Consider the following 17,693-nt stretch of genomic DNA (forward strand, 5'->3'; position numbering starts at 1 on the left):
TCATTCTGCTCTGAATGGAGAGGGACCCAAGACAAACAACCCGGATGGGATGCAGGGGAGCTATCCCACGCTCATGGCTGGACATGCTCTGCATCCCAAGGCTTGTGAGCAGCAGCAGCAGACGGGGAGAGTGGCAGGTTGAGGGGCAAGGGCCGAGGAGGGGGGGTCTCCTTTCAGAGGAGTGCATGTTAATGAGCAGTGCCTCTGTTGGGGGGTCCGGCTGCCCGGCTTGCCGATGCCAGGGGGGTCCAAGCTGTTCTCTATTGATGCCTCTAATCTGGGTGGGTGGCTGGGTGTACAGAAGATATGATCATAAAATGGCAATTTACTTCCTAAAGAAGCACATAATCCCTATTGCTGCTCAGGACAATATTCCTTTCTTGCCTTTCTTCTTGTTTCTAGAAACAACAAATGGCATGGAATTCTGCTCTCGTTTCATTAGTGGTAAATCTCTCTTGGTTCTAGGAAGATGGGACCAATTTCCGGCACCTGAGGATTTTTGGTTTGACCTTCATCTCTGAAAAAGTCGGATTGAACCTCTCTGAGAGTACGGTTGGCTGCTTTGCTCTCTGCATCATTCTTTGTTTCTTTTATCTATTTTCTCTACAGTACACAAAGGGAACACAGTGTACCAGCCCCTGGTACTCACTGTTCTGTTTCCCTTAGATGACTTGCATATGTGCTCTTGAAAAATTATTCTAAAAACCAAGGGGGGGGAAGGGAGTGGAAAGAAAAAAAAAATATCCCTTGAGTGTTTGTCAAAATTGCTTGGAATCTCCTCTGACATCTCATTGTGTTCTCTCCATCCTCCCTTTACACAAATCAGCCAGAGGCTACAACAACAGCCATGGGGTCTGAGCTTTACTCCAGCCAGGAGCAGAGGAGCACTGGAAGCCGTGGGGGTGGAGGGGATCCCTGTCTGTCCTGGCTGGGAGCAGGCAGCCAGGTGAGGGGCAGCATCCTCCAGCCAGATCTGAACTGACTTCCAGGGAAACGCTCTTCCTCAGCCAACTCTCTGCAAATGAGCCTTTTCCAAGCCAGCCTACCTAGAAATCCCATTTCTCATTTCATTTAGCTCCCCAGAATTCTGAGATCATTCCTGAGTCATGGCACTGATGACATCTGACACATCCTTGTAGCATCCCTCACCTCGGACCCTTGGCATGGACCACCTCCTCCAGTGAGGCAGAGCAGCAAAGCAAACATGCAAACAAGGAGCAGTGGAGTTCCTTTGGCAGAAAGGTTGCAGAATCCAGATTTCCCAGCAAGTTTCCAGCCATTTAAGCAAGGAGGTGGTGGGACAGTTTTCCAGTCCTTTTGTACTGGGAATGAACAGCCAAACTGCGCTAGGATCAAGACTGATTAATTCCCAAACAGGATGATGTGAGGGGGCTGACAGAGCTAAAATGCAGATTTAATGACCTCAAACCCCTCCAGGGCTCTGCTCCCAGGCAATAACTCTCAGCAAGCCCTGAACAGTTTTCTTTTTATCCAAGATAGGAACATTTCCCTTTCAAGACATCCTGAACTTCCTAGTCCTTGGGAGGTTTAGGCTCAGTAATGCCCAGTGCCTGCAATGTCTCTGAAGGATTTTGAGGTCTAATCCTCAAACAGTAGCTTTACCTTTCTGTGCTCCCATTTCCACCTCTATTAAACAGAACAGAAACCAAGCAATGTGGCTGTGATAAGGCTTAATTAATCACTGCACATTGAAAAAAAAAATGAAAAGTATCTTCACTTCATCCAAGGAAGGAGCATTCCAGCCTGACTATGCCTGACAGTCAGGGCCAGGCTCATGACGCAGCTCTCCAGCCTCAGGCAAAAGACCAAATTGGCTGGTCTGCAGTTTCCAGGGGAAATGAAGACAAAATTTTGGACCCCTGGAACTAACTTTAGACTGGGAGACTGTGTAACCTAAGCTGAAGCCCTTTAGTGGATCAGCCAGTACTGGAAATGAGCTCAGCCACGCACAGCAAACCTACATTCCTCCTGTGACAGCCTGTGCACAGTGTCCAGTTCAGCTTTTTCCAGGACTGGTCTCTGATCACTCATGGTTCCTCCATTAATGGTTTTGCTTAGTGGGATTCTGCCCTCATCCTCCAGAGCTTAGTGGTTCAAAGTCTGGCTCGGCTATAAATAACAAAGACATTTGCAAAGCAAATCATCTTATTAAAAATGGGGATTTTTTATCCCTCCAACCACAACAAAACTCTTACCGTTGAAGAGCAACAGGACTTGGCTGTGAATTGGGAAGTTCAAAAAGGGCCACTTGCAGAGCCGACAGACAGACACCCTCCCTCTTCTCAGCAAGATCACCCCAAAGGAAAGGAATGGCTTCTCCATTAAAAGTTGCAGGTTTCCTCTCTTTCCACTCCTGTTCAAGATTACTCTATTTGTTGGCTCTGCTGGATCTTTGGGGAATTATCTTCAGCATTATATTTATTAGACAGAATAAAACTGCATGGCAGAGAACTTCATCATATTTCTCTTTAATTTTCTTATGGTATTTTCTTACCACTCTTGGAGCCCTTGCTCTACCATGTTATTTCTTTTAGTAGTCAGGTTATTTTTGTGCTCCTGTCTTCTCCTTTTGTGGGCTATTCCAGACATAGTGCAATTCTAGACATCTTTGCTGCTGGTGGAAGGTTTTCTGCAGCAAGTCTGGAGGAGAGCAATTGTGGGAATGGTAATGGGGCAGGAGGGGGCCTCTGTTTGTGGGAAAGATGTAATAAGAATCCTCTTCCACAACTTCTTACTCCATAGAAGCCCCTGTGGGGTACCCAGAGGAGAACAGGGTGTGTTCTTTAGTCCGGGAATGAAAACGAATCCCAGGATCTGTCTGTGCCCAGCAGCCTTGGGAAAGAGTCCCCGTTCTGTTAACTGTGCCTGAGCTGTGTGGCTTTTTCCATACACTGGAAAACCAAGCTCAAACAATAGCATAGGGCAAAAAATAGTTGTTTGTATGTGTATATATATATATATATATATATATATATATATATATATATATATGGATACACGTATGGATATATGGATACTTGGTCGAAACAACTTCTGCACAGCTGGGAGGAAATGCAACAAAAGGCAGTTCCCCAAACCCACAGCCAAGTCTTGAGCACACATGGCTGTGGCAGGAGTAACAGGGTCAGGAATCAGCCACCTAAAGACCCATTAGTCCCTTCCTACAATTCTCTCTTGAAAAGGCCCAAAGGGAAGCTGCAGATGATTCAGTTCTCCAAAAGCAGGAGTGCCACCAGCAAGAGGAAAGGAGAAATGGCATCTCCAGTGTCCTGTGATCAGCCTGCACTCACCTGCCTGTGCTCTGCTCGCCCCAGCTGGAGCATCCCTCCTGAAATTGGCCTGTCAGAGGCTTCCTCCAGAGGCCTTAGCAAAATACCCAAATCCCCCCTGCTCGGTACAACTGACTCCAGCAAGAGAGACTAACAGGAGCTAATGCACTCACCCAGCATAAACTGTGGCAAAAGAAAACTGATGTGCAAGGAGAGGCTCTTTGCAAACTTACAGCAGAAGCAGGAGGGGAAAAAAGCCAGCTCAAGAATGAGGAAAGCCATTACTGCTGAATTCCTTCAGCTGGCAACAGGCACTAAGCAGCATCTGCTTCCAGGTTTGTGGAAGATATGAGATTAGAAATCAAAGTGCAAAACTACCCTGCACTTGTGTTTGCATTTCTGTGCTGGTGCAATGTTGCTGACTGGCCCTCTTTGGCTCTGAATATGATGCTGTCAGTACTGAGAATATTTCTTAATCAGCACTGAAGGGCGGCTGCCAGGAAAGTAGAAGTGGCTGTCTCTCAGTCTTGCTTCTGCAGAAAGGGCGATTGTTTAAAGGGGGGGGGCTGTTTGACCTTTCCATTTTTCAAATCTGTATCTCTTCGCCAAGACTGTGTCATTCTTTGTAAGCGTTTTATTGTTCAAAACAAATCTTATACTGAGAACTTTCTTTTTTATCTCCCTTACTATGTTGCCAGTCGGCAGCCTCACACTAACAAGTGATGCAAGAGCCATCTCAAACTAATAACTAAGTATCTAAGGAAAAGCCAGCTGCAGACATGGGCAATGTCTGCAGTGAACTGAGCAAAGGGGTCACGGAAACAGCCCTACAATAACAAGAAAGTGCTCTCCAGCTTGTGCTTATCAGCAATCCCCCAGCAGGTAAACAAGGCACATGGGCAGATATTGCTGAGAGATACCACCACAACCAACCAACTTGGGATGCAAACTCCTCAGAAAAAGCCTTGACAGAACTATGACAGTCATGCAGAGAACCTGGCATTGAGATATCTAAGGATGAGAAACATTTTAAGTCAGGACATGCTTAAAATGTTTTAAAGCGCCTTGAGAGCGCTGGGGCAGAGATGAGAGGCGGGGATGGCTGACAGACAGGCAGCTTATGTATTCTGTACATTGCTGGGCACTGCACTCAAACATATCTTTCATGGCATTCCTGATGGGAAGCCAACACAAATACCACTCTGATTAATCAGGAAGCTACCCAGCAACAACACGAGAAGTTTGCACAAGACCAACGAGCACACAACCTACTCTGAAAGGTATCTGGGTGAGGAAAGGTGCTCTTTTCATCAATACAGGAAACCCCTAAGGCTCAGGGCTTGTGCAGATAATGAAGCCAAACATGTTTACACACCAGTGATCATTACATGCAGTGATTAGAGGAGATCTTAGGTTAATTTTCATCTCCACAAGCTAACAGACTGATGACCTGCTGCCCCACCTAACCTCTCCAGAGTGACAAGTCAGGTGCTTTCCCAAGACAACTGTCTTGTTTCTGGGGGAAACAAAAACTTTCCCATCATCTGTATGATTAAAAAGGTCAATGAACCCCATGCACTCAAACTGGTGTAATAGGACCAGCTGAGCTAAAGCAAAAATTCTTGTTGCTGGAAGTAAATAGCACAGTGTTATCTCCCCAGGGGCCAGGCAATAACAGGAGGCATGTTCCCATTCACTCTGCCAGTGTGTGATATGCCACTGCTCTGCCTATAAATACAACAGCTTTTTTTGCCTTTTTTTTTTTTTTTTAAACAAGGCTGTGACAACTTCATCTCATCTGGGTACAACAAACATGCCTGAGTTGTGGCTTCACAGATGTTGTGTTGTGTGTGTGCGTGGTGCTTTTCTACCACAGGACCATATGTTGCCTACTGTGTGGTGTGGCTGAGCTCCTACTAGTGCTTCAGAGAAAGCCAGGGTAGCTCTGGAGCAGCTGCAGGGGGACAGAATGCCTGGGGACATGCCCAAAAATCAGCACCTGAGCTGGAGCCACTGGCCTTTGGTCTGCACAGAGCTTGAATGAGAAAGAAGTTGTGAAGGCACAAGCAAGGGTCCACAGGAAAGTTCCTTTTACAGTGCGAAATAATAAATGAGACAATGATAAAAAGTCAATACTGGGCTCAGGATTCTGTCTTGATTCTCTGCCAGCTAACCACGCTTTGTGCATTTAGAACTGACCTGGTCATTAATTTGTTACAGACTTGTGCAATGTGAGCAAGGCCAAGTCTCTTGCATAAAGATGTTTTCTCTTGCAAGCCAACTGGAAATGCTTAACATTTACTATTCACAGAGAGATCTGCTTGTCATATCTGTGACACGGCACTCCTCTCTGCACTGCCCACTCAAGACACCTCGTGAATAATTAGATTCTTAGAAAAACTTTTCTGCATCCAACCAGAAGTCAGCCAAAGTTGATTAGTGTAATAAGTTCTCTGTCTGTAGTAAGGGATAACAGTGGGGGCTGAAGGAGGAATATACAAAGCAGCTCTAACATATGAAGATCCTTTACCTCTAAAAATCATCAACAAGCAATGTGGGCTTTCCCAAATCAGGCTGCATCTGAACTGCTGCATCTGCATCATGTACAGCTCTGTTTTCCAGACATCTATCTAATGTTTTTTTGAACTCATTTGGATCTAATTCTCTCAAAGAGACAAAAGGTAAAGTTATGGTAACTGGAGCTATTTATGTTACAAAGGAGACATAGGAGAAGGGGGTTAAAGCTAATGAATGGCTTTGGGAATGGACAGGACCTTTCTCAGAATAGAACAATAGGGTGCTTTTATGGAACTGGGAGGCAGAAAACACAAAACTATTAAAAAAGAAAGAACACTCTTTTGTATTATTCGGCATTAGCCTTCAGAACTCATTGCCACAAGCTCGTTCCCTTGCTTGCTGTGAAGAGCCCGTCTATCTCTGCGGTGATGATGGTTGGGAGAGGTGACTCCTGCACAGCTCATTGAATCAACCCAGCCACAACTCCAGCCAGTTCCAGTTGGGTGACTGGCACTGAATTTCAACTCATCACTACTGATCAGGCTCAGGAAGAGAGAAGCTGCTTCCAGGGGCCATCCTTGGTGAAGCAGCAAGTGAACAGGCAGGGGTAACAGCACCCCTGAACTCTGGCCACTGAGCTCCACCTGAGAGCATTGCTCCTTGCTGGACTTCCAGGAGAGGAAGAGGAACATGCTGTCCTTACCTGGGTTGCTGCTGGCTGGCCAATGACCACCCACCCTGGGCACTGCTGGTCACTGTGGTGTGAGACAGAGACGTTGGAAGCCCACTGATCCAGGAAGCCTTTGGGAGTGTAAACGCCACAGTCTTTGATGCTGGTCATTTGCTCAAATTCCTCACAGACTCCATCGCCGTCATGGAAATAGCACCTGCTGGGTTCATCTGCCAGGGGAAACAGAGAAAACAAACTACACGTGTCTGCAGGGTAGTTCCTAGGACCTGATACCATCAGTGGTCGTGTATCTGCTGTGTCAGGTCACCTTGAGTGGAAGCATTGGTCACTTCTAGGTCATACCGAGGTGATTTAAATAAAGCCAAGCAACAATAGCCAACTTTTGTATTGGGCAATTCCCTGAAGATATTTCCTAATGTTAGGGGGGTTCTGCTTATTTTCATCTATCTTCTTTTAAAAGAGATAGAAGAAAGCAGAGATAGAAAATACATAGAGAGGCAAATGTGGGTGTTGGCATAATTCCACTGGCTGGGGTGGAAAAATGCCAGCAGAGGGTTTGGTCTAAAATGTTTCCCTTTTTGTTTTTAAAAGATATCTGCAAATCAACAACAACAACAGCAACTGTGGCTGTAGAGATGGTGAAAACTGCCAAGTTCACAGTTGTAGTGACCAAAGGGCCAAACAGATCTGTTTATCCAAGGCAGATACAGTACACACAGTGTGAGGGTGAGTTTGCCACATAAACACACAGCTTCAACCAACATGACTCAGATTTGACCTGAAAGGATCAAAAGCAGCAGGAGACTTTATTATCCTTGCCCATTTATTCTGTGGCTTCTCTAATGAGACTGCCAACAAAGATGCCAAATTTTTGAGGTTGTTTCTGTAACACTGGCCCATTAAAAACTGAACTGAGATCCATCTACTCTTTTCAAACAGACTGCATAGCAATAATGACTTTCAGTCATTAGAGTACTCTGTGAAATGGAAACCTTTGACCTGTTGGTATCCTATTTTGTATTGTATTATCATTGCCAGTCCCCAGAGGTATCCAGTTCTGACAGCCTGTTGTATTTTTGTCTGGCAAATAAGCCTGTTGAAAAAAACTGTAGGAAATTAGCCAGAGCTGCTAGCTGGACTGATGGAAAGGATCCCTAAGGAGAATCCTGTTGGTAGCACTGGACTCTCATGAGCTAGGTGTCAGAAAATCCAAGGGCTGCTCAACTTTGAGCTACTTCCAATCTACTAAATCCCCTGTTTATTTTTTCTCCTGGTTTACACAGTGAAATACCATCATGAGCCAGAAAACATCAGTTTATTGCTATTCAATTATTTAATGACTTTCACTCCTTTTCCTCCTGTGCAAGATTCCAGGTCTTTAAGAGAGGGTGGCTTTGGAAGAATAGAGAAGTCTATCAGGGCAAAATGTCATTATGGTTTGATTTCACCACAGCCTCTGTGGACAACTTGTGTACATGGATAAATGTAGGGAACTGTGTATTTGACAGGCCAGAGCTCCGAGCTGGTGAAAAGGAACACAAGTCTGGAAGTGTTTCAGCTGTATGAGTGCAGTCCTGAATGAATATTCCCAGGGTGGCCAAATTTCTTGCCCTTACATGTCACATCTTAACATCTTCATTTGTCTGGGAGCCACCAAACATATATCCCATCCCTCAAAGAGCTCAGAGGAGGGCTTGGGGGAGTTTTCCCAGACAAGAGATGACAATGGCTCCTGGGGAGTCTGGGTGGATGTGCTGATGGGCCCTAAGGCAACCCAGCAGTGCTACCCCCATGGGGCTCATTCATCCCTGGGAGAGCCATGCCCTGTGTCTGGCCAGCTCAAGGAATGGGTGGAATGAGAATGTCACTGTGATGGCCATGGAGACAAAACTCTTGGTTCCATCACCTTATCCTTCTGCATCTCCTGTTCTGCTCCTCTCCCATATCAAGGCATAAGTCAGGTGTCAGGACAGTAGGATACAATTAATTGGCTTACCCACTATGTCCCAGTTAGAGTCAGAGGCCCAACAGAAATCTCTGAGAAATGTTCAGCCCTAAAAAGACTGAGATCAGCAATCAAAAATCCTCAAAACCAAATGCCAAACAGATGCAAATATGTATTTTTGGAAAAAAGCATTTCTTTGTCATTTTATGAAAGAGGCTTATTTCAGAAAAATGTGGTGGGGGGATGAAAGGAAAATACCTACCCTGTTAAAAAGACCTGACCTTCAGCCTATAAACATATGCACAGTCAGATATGCACACGTACAGTGAAACATCACCAGCCTGCTGCACACCCACGCTGACAGAAACACTGACACACAAACGCACGGGCGCTCCCTTTGCACATCCCCGACTCAGCCACCCCCCATGCAAACACCCACAAACTCACAGCCTAATTTTAGGCACATGCATTTAGACAGTGTTTCCCGGCCTTCCCAAAGCACTGACTTCTTTTCACGACAGGCACTGAAGTAAGCACAGCATTTATAAAGCAACAAACTCCTGCACTGGCTCCAAATGCCCCCTCCTAATGCGATGATAAACGTAATGGGCTCCTGATAAGATCATGTGTTTGGGATAAAAGGATACTCAAGGCCTACTTCAGCCCAATGACTTAATTCATACTCCCATGGAGGGGAAAGCAGCCTTTGAATAGCTGTGATCCAGGACAGTGTGTGATCCTAACAGAGGCTAATTTGTTCCTGATTATGCCTAAGACCCCAATAAATCTGTCTGCTCAGAGTCTGCAAAACCCGAGGGAGGAACCAAACAGAGAGCCTGAGATATCTGAATTAAATGGGGGCTGCCTAAATGATTAACCAAGTCCTGCTGAACTGCGCTGTCACGAGCTCTGGAGCTGTGCTGGCCCCGGAGAGCCACCACATCCATGGGACAGCACTGTGCACAGAAGCTGAGAGATGAGGCACCCACTTGCCTTTGTATGCTCTGAAAAATGATGAGGGAAACTGGCTTTACAACCCTGGTTACTTTTAAGGAAGATCTGTTGGTCTCACAATTGACTCAATGTGCAGTGCTCTGCATTGAGGGGAGTGCTGGTGAGAGGAGGGGAAGACCTTTCCTGCCAGTGGGTTTCCCAGTTCTGAGTGATGGCAAACAGGGGATTGTCAATTAATCCTTCCCAGACACGAGGGCACCAACCTTCAACAGCCAAATGTGGTGCATCACTGTGTGGGCTGTCAAAAACTAGCAGAGGTTCTTCCTTCAGGTGTTGAGCACCAGCTCTAACTCTGGATTCTGCTGGTGGTCTTGGATGACTGGCAGGTTACATGTTGAGCTTTACATTTTCATAAGCAAAGCAAAGAACAACCAGATTGTTTCTTCCTACATCTGCCCTCACAAAATAAAAACTAAGAGGCTTTTTCCCTTTTTTCAGAGGCTTTTTTTGTGCAGTAACTACCAGAGCTCAGTTACATTCATGGAGTCCTACAGGCTCAGAGCCAGAGAGGACAGTGTCAGGAGTGGTGTATTTCTAGGAATGAGTAGCTAATGGCTTTATTCCTATAATGATGCAAAAGGCTTTTTATGTTCTCTTCTTAACTACTGTGGCACTAAATGCATCTGTGGCCTTGGCAATATGAGCTAATTTTAGTATCCACAGAGGTCCAGAGGCTCCTAAGATCTGGTGATGGTCAAGGATTGGTCATGCATGACCTGCACCATGGACTGTGTTCATCAATGCCGTGGACTTTGCTCTCCAAGCAAAGATGAAGCTGATTTGAAGGAGATATGGAAGAAAGGAACATAAAGGATATCTGATTGGTCCTCAAGGAAGAAATGACTTCAAAAAAGTAAAAAGCAGTTGCCTGGAAATCCAGCTGAAATCTAGAACAGTAAAATGTCTGCAGGCATAGCACCTGGCAGCAGGAGGGAGCATCTCTGGGGGATTAACAACAGATGCTGGAGGATGCTGAGCTGAACTTGGGGAACATATTTTCATTCAGGCAGCCCAAGCTCCTTTTCCCTTAAAAAGTTCATACTGAAGGCAGAAGAACATTAGGGCCAAACCAAAGTTCCTGTCTTGCCCTTGTTTTGGGAAAAGACAGTCTCCAGTTCAGCAAAGATTTTTGTGTCATCTGGGAAACCTTGAAGGAGGCTCTGTGGCAGCATCAACCTGGAGAAGTGTGACTTGAGGAAACAAATTGGCAAGACCTGTTTTGCTCACTCCTGAAGTCAGGCTTAAGATCCAAAATGGTCTTGGGGCTCTTGTGTGTTGCACCAGAAAATTATGCAAACTACATCTCTCCTTCCTTCCTAAGCTGCCTGGGCACAGTGCAAGAGGCAGCTTTTTGTGCTGAAATACAGATCCCTCCTCTGGGGCTCAGAAATGAAAGGATGCCTGAGATAACACAGATGGTTTAGTGAGCACAGGGAAGCACCTACAAGAGTAGGTCTGGATAAGCAGGTAGCTCCCCTTCTCCTTTACCAATCTGAGGAGAAGCTGGAAAATCATCAGCAAAATGAGTGAAGCCTTATAGAGACCAGCAGACATGCAGGATATTTGCTTATCTGTGATAGGCAGCCTTCCACCTCATGAAATAAAGAAAAAAGAGAGCTAAAGAGATCCAATTCATAGCACAGGACACATCCTCAAACAAGGCTTTGAATGTCCAAGCAGGTTTGTCAGAGTGCTGGGGACAGACATTGGGGGCAGTTTCCTGTTTTCACCCAGGACACAGTGATTGGCATCGGTATAGTCTTCTTTTTGTGCAGTAACTACCAATTTTTTAAAAGGCCAGACAAAAAAAAAAAGGAGTATTTTTAAGCTCAGCTGTTTACTTAGGGATGTTTCCAACCATAACAAGCCTCATGCCACATAAGTATTTGTCCAGAAAAAAAAAAACAGGAAAAAAAAAAGGGGGGACAAAAATGCAGAAGCATTGTCTCAGAGTACCAAATTCTTGGAACAGGACAAGATTTGCATTTTAACCCCTAAAAGGCTGTCCTGAGGTGTGCAGGCTTTCAGACACAGCAAAGGCCAAACCCCAGGCTCACCAAAGTCAGCAGCTTCTGCAGAAGTAGGGTTTTACCACCACGTCATTTAATTGGCATCTCCAGCACTGGTGTTTACGTTCACACAGAAGAGGAGAAATGTATCCAGAGGTTTCTATCACAAAAAGGGAAATAATTCCACTGCAGATCACATGAACTCGGCGGCTGAGTGACCACAGAACCTGCTCCATTTATTTCTATGGGAGTTTCACCTTTGGCCTCAGTGGGAAGAGAGTGAATAATATGGCCTGCTTCCAGGATATCTGCTAATCTCTTCTTTAATATTGAAGAAGGCAGAGACAGAGATATTTCCTGCTCCAGTAAAATATTCAAGAGTTACTTTCCTTCCTGGATGTTCTGATTGAAAGGAGGAAAACCATTACATGGAGCTTGGGCAGACCTTTCAGAATAAAGTCTCATATCAATAAATGCTGACGTCTTCCTCCAATGAAATAAAACAGACACCTTGGAAATGAAGGCAGCGTGGGTGTCGCAATCTACTGCGGAACATCCAGGGGCCTCGCAGGAGGCTTTCTTTCCGTGGAATATGACAATCATGTCTGAGCATCTCCTGAGCAGAGCAGGCAGGGATAATGCCTTTGCAGAGTGAGGCTCCCTGGTAATTCTGCTGCTTGTGGAAATGCATTCCTGGGCGTGACTGGCTTTCTTTGTGTGGTGGGACTCGGCTCCTCGCAATGATATAGCAGTCGGAGCACCAGAATTATGCAATTGATCTGCCTGCTGCAGACAGATACAATTACAATTCCCTCGAAGAGCCCAGCACTGAAATTTGATATTTCACCTCCAAGAACATGAGTCTTTGTCACTTAAAAGGATATTTCACGTGGCTGGCAGTGGTAGCAAGACCTTGTCTGAGCTGTCACTGCCAAAGTGGCCATCCCCAATCCCTGGCAACCAGGCATGGCTAACAGGACCCATCACAGTCCTCTCCAACCCCTGATAACCAGGAATGGCCAACAGGACCCAGCACAGCCCTCCCCAACCCCTGATAACCAGGAATGGTTGCAAGAGCACATATGTTCTCTTCCTACCTCACCTTGTTTCCCTCCCTGGATGGTTGGATAAAACAGTGCCAAGAAGATTTTGATATTACACAGATTTAACAGCTTATCTTGGAAACTGCTCAACTGAAAGTCTTGAGGTTTCTGCCACACAAGGGAATAACCATTATGACCATGAGAAAGGTGACCAGCATGGCCCTCTGAGACACCTGGCACACGTGTTTGGGAGGAGGAACACAAGAGTAAAAACCCAGAGGTGCCATTTCCCAGGGAAAACAAAGTGCATGTTTGTACATGTGGTTGGATGTTACTGCAAAGGAAGGTCTTGGGCTCACCCTCATCCTCTGAGCACAGTTGTTGAGTCACAAAGGATGCTCTCAGGATTGGAGCATGACCAGCTGTGGAAGCCTCTCAGATCCACAGAGAGTAATGTGTGAGGGATGCAACAAGCAGAGGAGTAGTTCTTCTGCTGGACTCTCATTTTAGCTGTGTCCTAAAAACTAAAGCTGGATTGAGCTGGGTTGTAGTCACTGGCCTAGGGAAAAATGCAGGCAAATACCACTCCAGCCCACATTCTCCCCCACAAAAAAGCATCTGTCCTTTGTATTTTGCTGCCCGAGATGTCTGCTCTCTCCGCTCTGTGGCTCAGCTGGCCTTCCTAGGATTGCACTATTAATGATGACAGTCTGAAAATCACTTTAAGAGACTTTACGAGGATGCTGTGATTACTAACTTGCCAAATGAGTGCTTAGACATTTCAGAACATGCAGCCACACTTCTGCAAGCTGCAGGAAACAGTCAGCTTCAAAGTATTTGCCTTAAGCTGAAGGAGTCACACAAATATCATCTGAATAACCCCGGCCAGTAAATTCATTACTATTTGCCATGAAATTCTGTTATAGAACCTCAGCTGCTTTAACAACAACAACACTCTTTCCCAAGCTCTTTGGTCAATGCTTTCACCTTATTGATGCCCTGGGACATGCTGAGTTTCTCTTGCAAGGTGGCTCTGTTTCTCCCATGCTGTTGTTCTGCTGAAAGCCCTCGGCAGGGTCAGCCAAGGCCTATTTAATGCTGGTGAAAGAAGGCAAAATCACCATTAGCTGCTGCATGGGGCCATGGTTTGGGCAGCCAAAGCTGTGTTCCTGTGCAGTAGTATGGGGAAGGGAGGGGGAGAGGATGGGAGAGCTCTCAAAGCATGCCCACAATGCATATGGATGGTCATCCATCAATTTATTTTAAGCACATTACTTCTCTGTCAGAAAGGGAAAAAAGGAAAAAGGAAGAAAGGAAAGAAAAGACATATAAAATTAGGTTTGTGTCACTCATTTAACACTGCAATTTCCCCAGAGGATTATGCTCCAAACAGAGATAGCAAGCTCATGAATATTAATCATTTCCCTGAATGCAATGCAGCCCGCCAAACAATAAGATTAGGGGAAAGTGCTATGCTTAATTTATGGATAATGGGAGAGGTAAAGGATAGAGCTCCCACAAAGGTAAGGCTCACAGCTGGAGGGAGAGGCCTCTGAGGAGGAGGAAGACAGATCCAGATTTGTAAGGTAGCAGAAAAAACATTTGGGGCCAAGCAGGAGCAAAAGAAAAGGTGTTTAAAGATCATTGTCAAATTAAAATCATACTTCTCCCTGAACAACCACTGGTGACTAATGTTTCAAGCATGCCAGAAATTGGTGGTAAATTCAAGAGCTAGATATATTTACTTTCTCTTTGCCTCTGCTCTGTGTCTTTTCTTTGTATTTTATATCCCCGAGGCCCTGATCCCACACACCACTGAGATGTGTGTCTAACCTGAAACATTCCCATTCTTCAGGGTGACCACTCCCATCTGGAAGTCAGTGGAAGTGCTGCCCTGTTTTGCTGTAAAAAGGCTTTAGCCAAGAGTCCCTTATAAGCAAAGGAGATAAACTATAGCAATAATAGCACCAATAAGATGTGACTGAAACCCCTATAAATTACCTGGCTAACTTAAGGGGAGATAGAAGTTCTGGAGCTTCTTCCCAGCTGTGTTTCAATGTGTCTATCAGTCTTTACTCATCTCTTTTCATATTACTTTCTCTCCCCCTCCCTCCCTTTTTATTGATCTCTGCATCTTTTTTATTATATCCTTCTCTTTCTTCAGCACTGGTGAGCTAAATCAATGCATAATGCACATCCCACTCCACAAAAGGAATGCAAATGAAAGCCGGGCTCTTTTTCAATGTCCCACATCTATCTGGGTGTGCAGCGCTGCTGTGTGGGAGAGTGCACGCCAAGGACAAGGTGCTCAGCTGTGCCCCAGACACCCATTTCTCAGCACTCCTCTGGGAATGGATCAAGTGCTAAGCCCCAGGTTCCCACCACTGTGAATCATAACTCTTACAAATGGGGTCTGTTTTACACAGGACACGTTGGGTTGAACTTGGCTGAGATCCGCGGTAACCGCAAAAATCTGTTATCCCTGGAGTGATCAGGGCAAGGTGAAAGGAAAGCAGCCCAGAGGTAGGAGAGGGGTGCATCAGTCACACAGACATGGCTTGGAATCACCTGTCTCCTACTAATCAAAAGGCAAAGTGAAACTTTCCCCGTGGGACCAAATTCTGCGTGGAAAAGATAAAAATATGCAAAATCCGCTACAGGAAGCAGCTGTGGGTGGGGGGAGAAAAGGTAGAGATGATAAATTTCACAATGGGGAAGGGCGAGAGTGCTGCAGAACTTAAAAAACGGAGCACTGCCAGATGCTTCCATTCATTAATTAATTAATCTCACTGTCGCTCTTCAGCATGTTGCAGGAAGAAAATGCTATTAATCTTTTCTGTTTTCTGTTGCTCGGCTTTGTGCTTGGAGAAGGCCAGGACAGCCTGACAGTGAGACCACACAGTTTTCTTCCCTGCCTCCCTCCTTCCTTCCCCCGTGCCCCTCCTCCCTGGCAGAGCAGATTGATCCACTGTTATCTGATTAGACAGGAAAGAAGGAGGAAAAACAAAAGCAAGACAAAAAATAAAAAGAAGCGTAATTTTATTACAGGCACTAGTGTGAAGTGTCTTGAGAGCCTTGTGCCATTTAGTCAAAGGAAAGTTGGACCAATTAAAAGAGCCCATAAACCCCATGATCCTAAAAGGCAAAGGGAATGAGAGAGGCAAAGGGACACCTGCAAACAGGCTGCCTCCATCCCTGGAAATATCCAGAACTCAGCTGAACATGACCCTGAGCAACATGCTCCAACTTTGAAGCTGGCTCTAACTTTGAAGTTGGCCCTCCTTGGACCAGAGACCTCCAGAGACTCCTCTGAACCTAAATTATTCTGTGATTCATGGCTCTGAATCTAAAGCCTGGTGGTGCTTGCGGGCTCTGTTGTATTTTTCTCCTACCAAGCGAGGTGACTTGCGTGGTCTCTGCTTTAGGAGGCAGGAGCCCACTTGGGCTTTGCTATCAAACCTCCTCCTCTGGAACCCGCCCACGACGCCCCTTCAGCCCTGTCTTTAGCAAACAAAATGTTTAGCAGTTCTCTCCAGCCACGTGGGACCCAATCCTGCAGACAATTTGTGACAAGCATTGCATTCACTGTTGTGGTTAGATTTGCTGAAGTCTAAAGAATGCCTTGTGGTAGTTCAGAAACATGCCTGGAAGAAAGCATTTGCAAGATCAAACCCTGAGGCCCCCGATTCAACAAAGCCTCTGAACATGTGTTTGAGGCTCACTGAATTCTTTGGTGAAGGGGAGTGATTCCCGGGGCTCTGAAGAGCTACATAATACAACAAGAACATCACTGAAAAAATAACACTCTCTGAAATAACTGCTTGTTGTTCTACAGAATTATAACATGTGTTAGCCTTGTAAACATGGAAATAAATTACACTTATTTTTCTGTGCTCCTGAAACGGGCACCCAAGAATTCTGTGTTTTCCAGGAAAACACCTCACCAATATCAAAGAAGACTTTTGTTCAGCTTAAGGCAGAGGATTAGGTGTGATATTGTTAGATTGTGGAGAATGCTGAATTTCTGCTCTTTTTTACTATTATTTATTAGGTAATATGCACAGACACTCACTTCCCCAACATCTTTATATTTTCTGGTGAGATTTTAATGCTTGATATACCAAGCAGAATATAAATCAGCAGTGTTCATTTGTCTGAAAGACAAACTGGCAGTGTCTCCTTAGCTCTTGGGGTCATAATTCATGGTGGTCCAGCTACCACAAGAGCCAGCAGGATGTGTTTCACAGGTATTAGCTCCTCCGAACCTGTCCCAGAGACCTGAAGGCAGTGTTTGCCTGCAAACAGCAGTGGGGCTGCCCTCACAGACCCTGCACAAACACTGAGCCCATCACCAACACAGCAGTCCCCCCCAGCACAACTGTAAAGTCACACAACCAAACATTTTTAAGGTCTCTGTTCCTGCACCTTCCCTTTGATTCAGCTAATTTGATTCATCTGAGTCCCTATATTCAATATTTCACAAGGAATTTGATATCATTTGTTTTGTAATCCAGGATCTGTGCAAACCACAACCTTCCAAAGCCCGTGACAAACAAACAACTTTTTTGCCCCTGGAATTCCCCTCTCCTTTCCAACACAAGCAAATCTGAAAACCCACTTCCTCTGTCATGGAGTAGAAAAATCTGTATGTTTTAGTTGCTTCATTTTCTAGTCAGCCAGCTTTGTCCCACACTTTCAGGAAGCTCTGTTGCTGCTCCTGGAGTTGGATGGGAGATGAATGGTTGGATGATACAACTGGACTCCATGCTCTTTAAGGTTTTCCCAACATAACCAATCCCATGATTTTATATAAAAAGGCATAAAGCAGAGTGTTGCATACCCCTAGGACACCACTGTGTGGTCCAAAGCTTGGGATACCCCACTCTTACTCCTGTCCATGGACTAATTTGGAGCATTTGCAGCTCCCACCCTGCCCACCTCACCTGGTTTCCTGGAAAAGTGATGGGCACAGGGGAGAACCTGGGTCATGTCCTAATGAAACTCTGGGATGTGTTCAAAGCACAGACCTGGACCGAGGAATTCAGCCCTGCTGTGGAGCAGGGTGATGGAGACACAACCATCCAGCACCAGCCCAAACCCTTGCTGGAACCGGCCTCACACCACGCCTGATGTCTGGGGAGCCCAAAACATTTGCGTAAGTGTTTATCCCACTTTCAAAATATT

At 45.5% G+C, this 17,693-nt stretch overlaps 1 protein-coding gene across 2 annotated transcripts in view; it reads right to left on the minus strand.

Annotated features, from left to right (window-relative positions):
- The window catches only part of PAPPA (pappalysin 1), a 180,631-nt gene that overhangs the window by 69,223 nt on the left and 93,715 nt on the right, over positions 1 to 17,693 (minus strand). For both annotated transcript variants that reach the window (XM_059865083.1, XM_059865082.1), the window contains exon 10: positions 6,511 to 6,707. In XM_059865083.1, coding sequence (XP_059721066.1) covers positions 6,511 to 6,707 — 197 coding nt within the window. The remainder of the gene's footprint in view (positions 1 to 6,510; positions 6,708 to 17,693) is intronic.

This window comes from Haemorhous mexicanus, chromosome 21 (assembly GCF_027477595.1).
Source record: "Haemorhous mexicanus isolate bHaeMex1 chromosome 21, bHaeMex1.pri, whole genome shotgun sequence".
Taxonomy (NCBI): Eukaryota; Metazoa; Chordata; class Aves; order Passeriformes; family Fringillidae; genus Haemorhous; species Haemorhous mexicanus.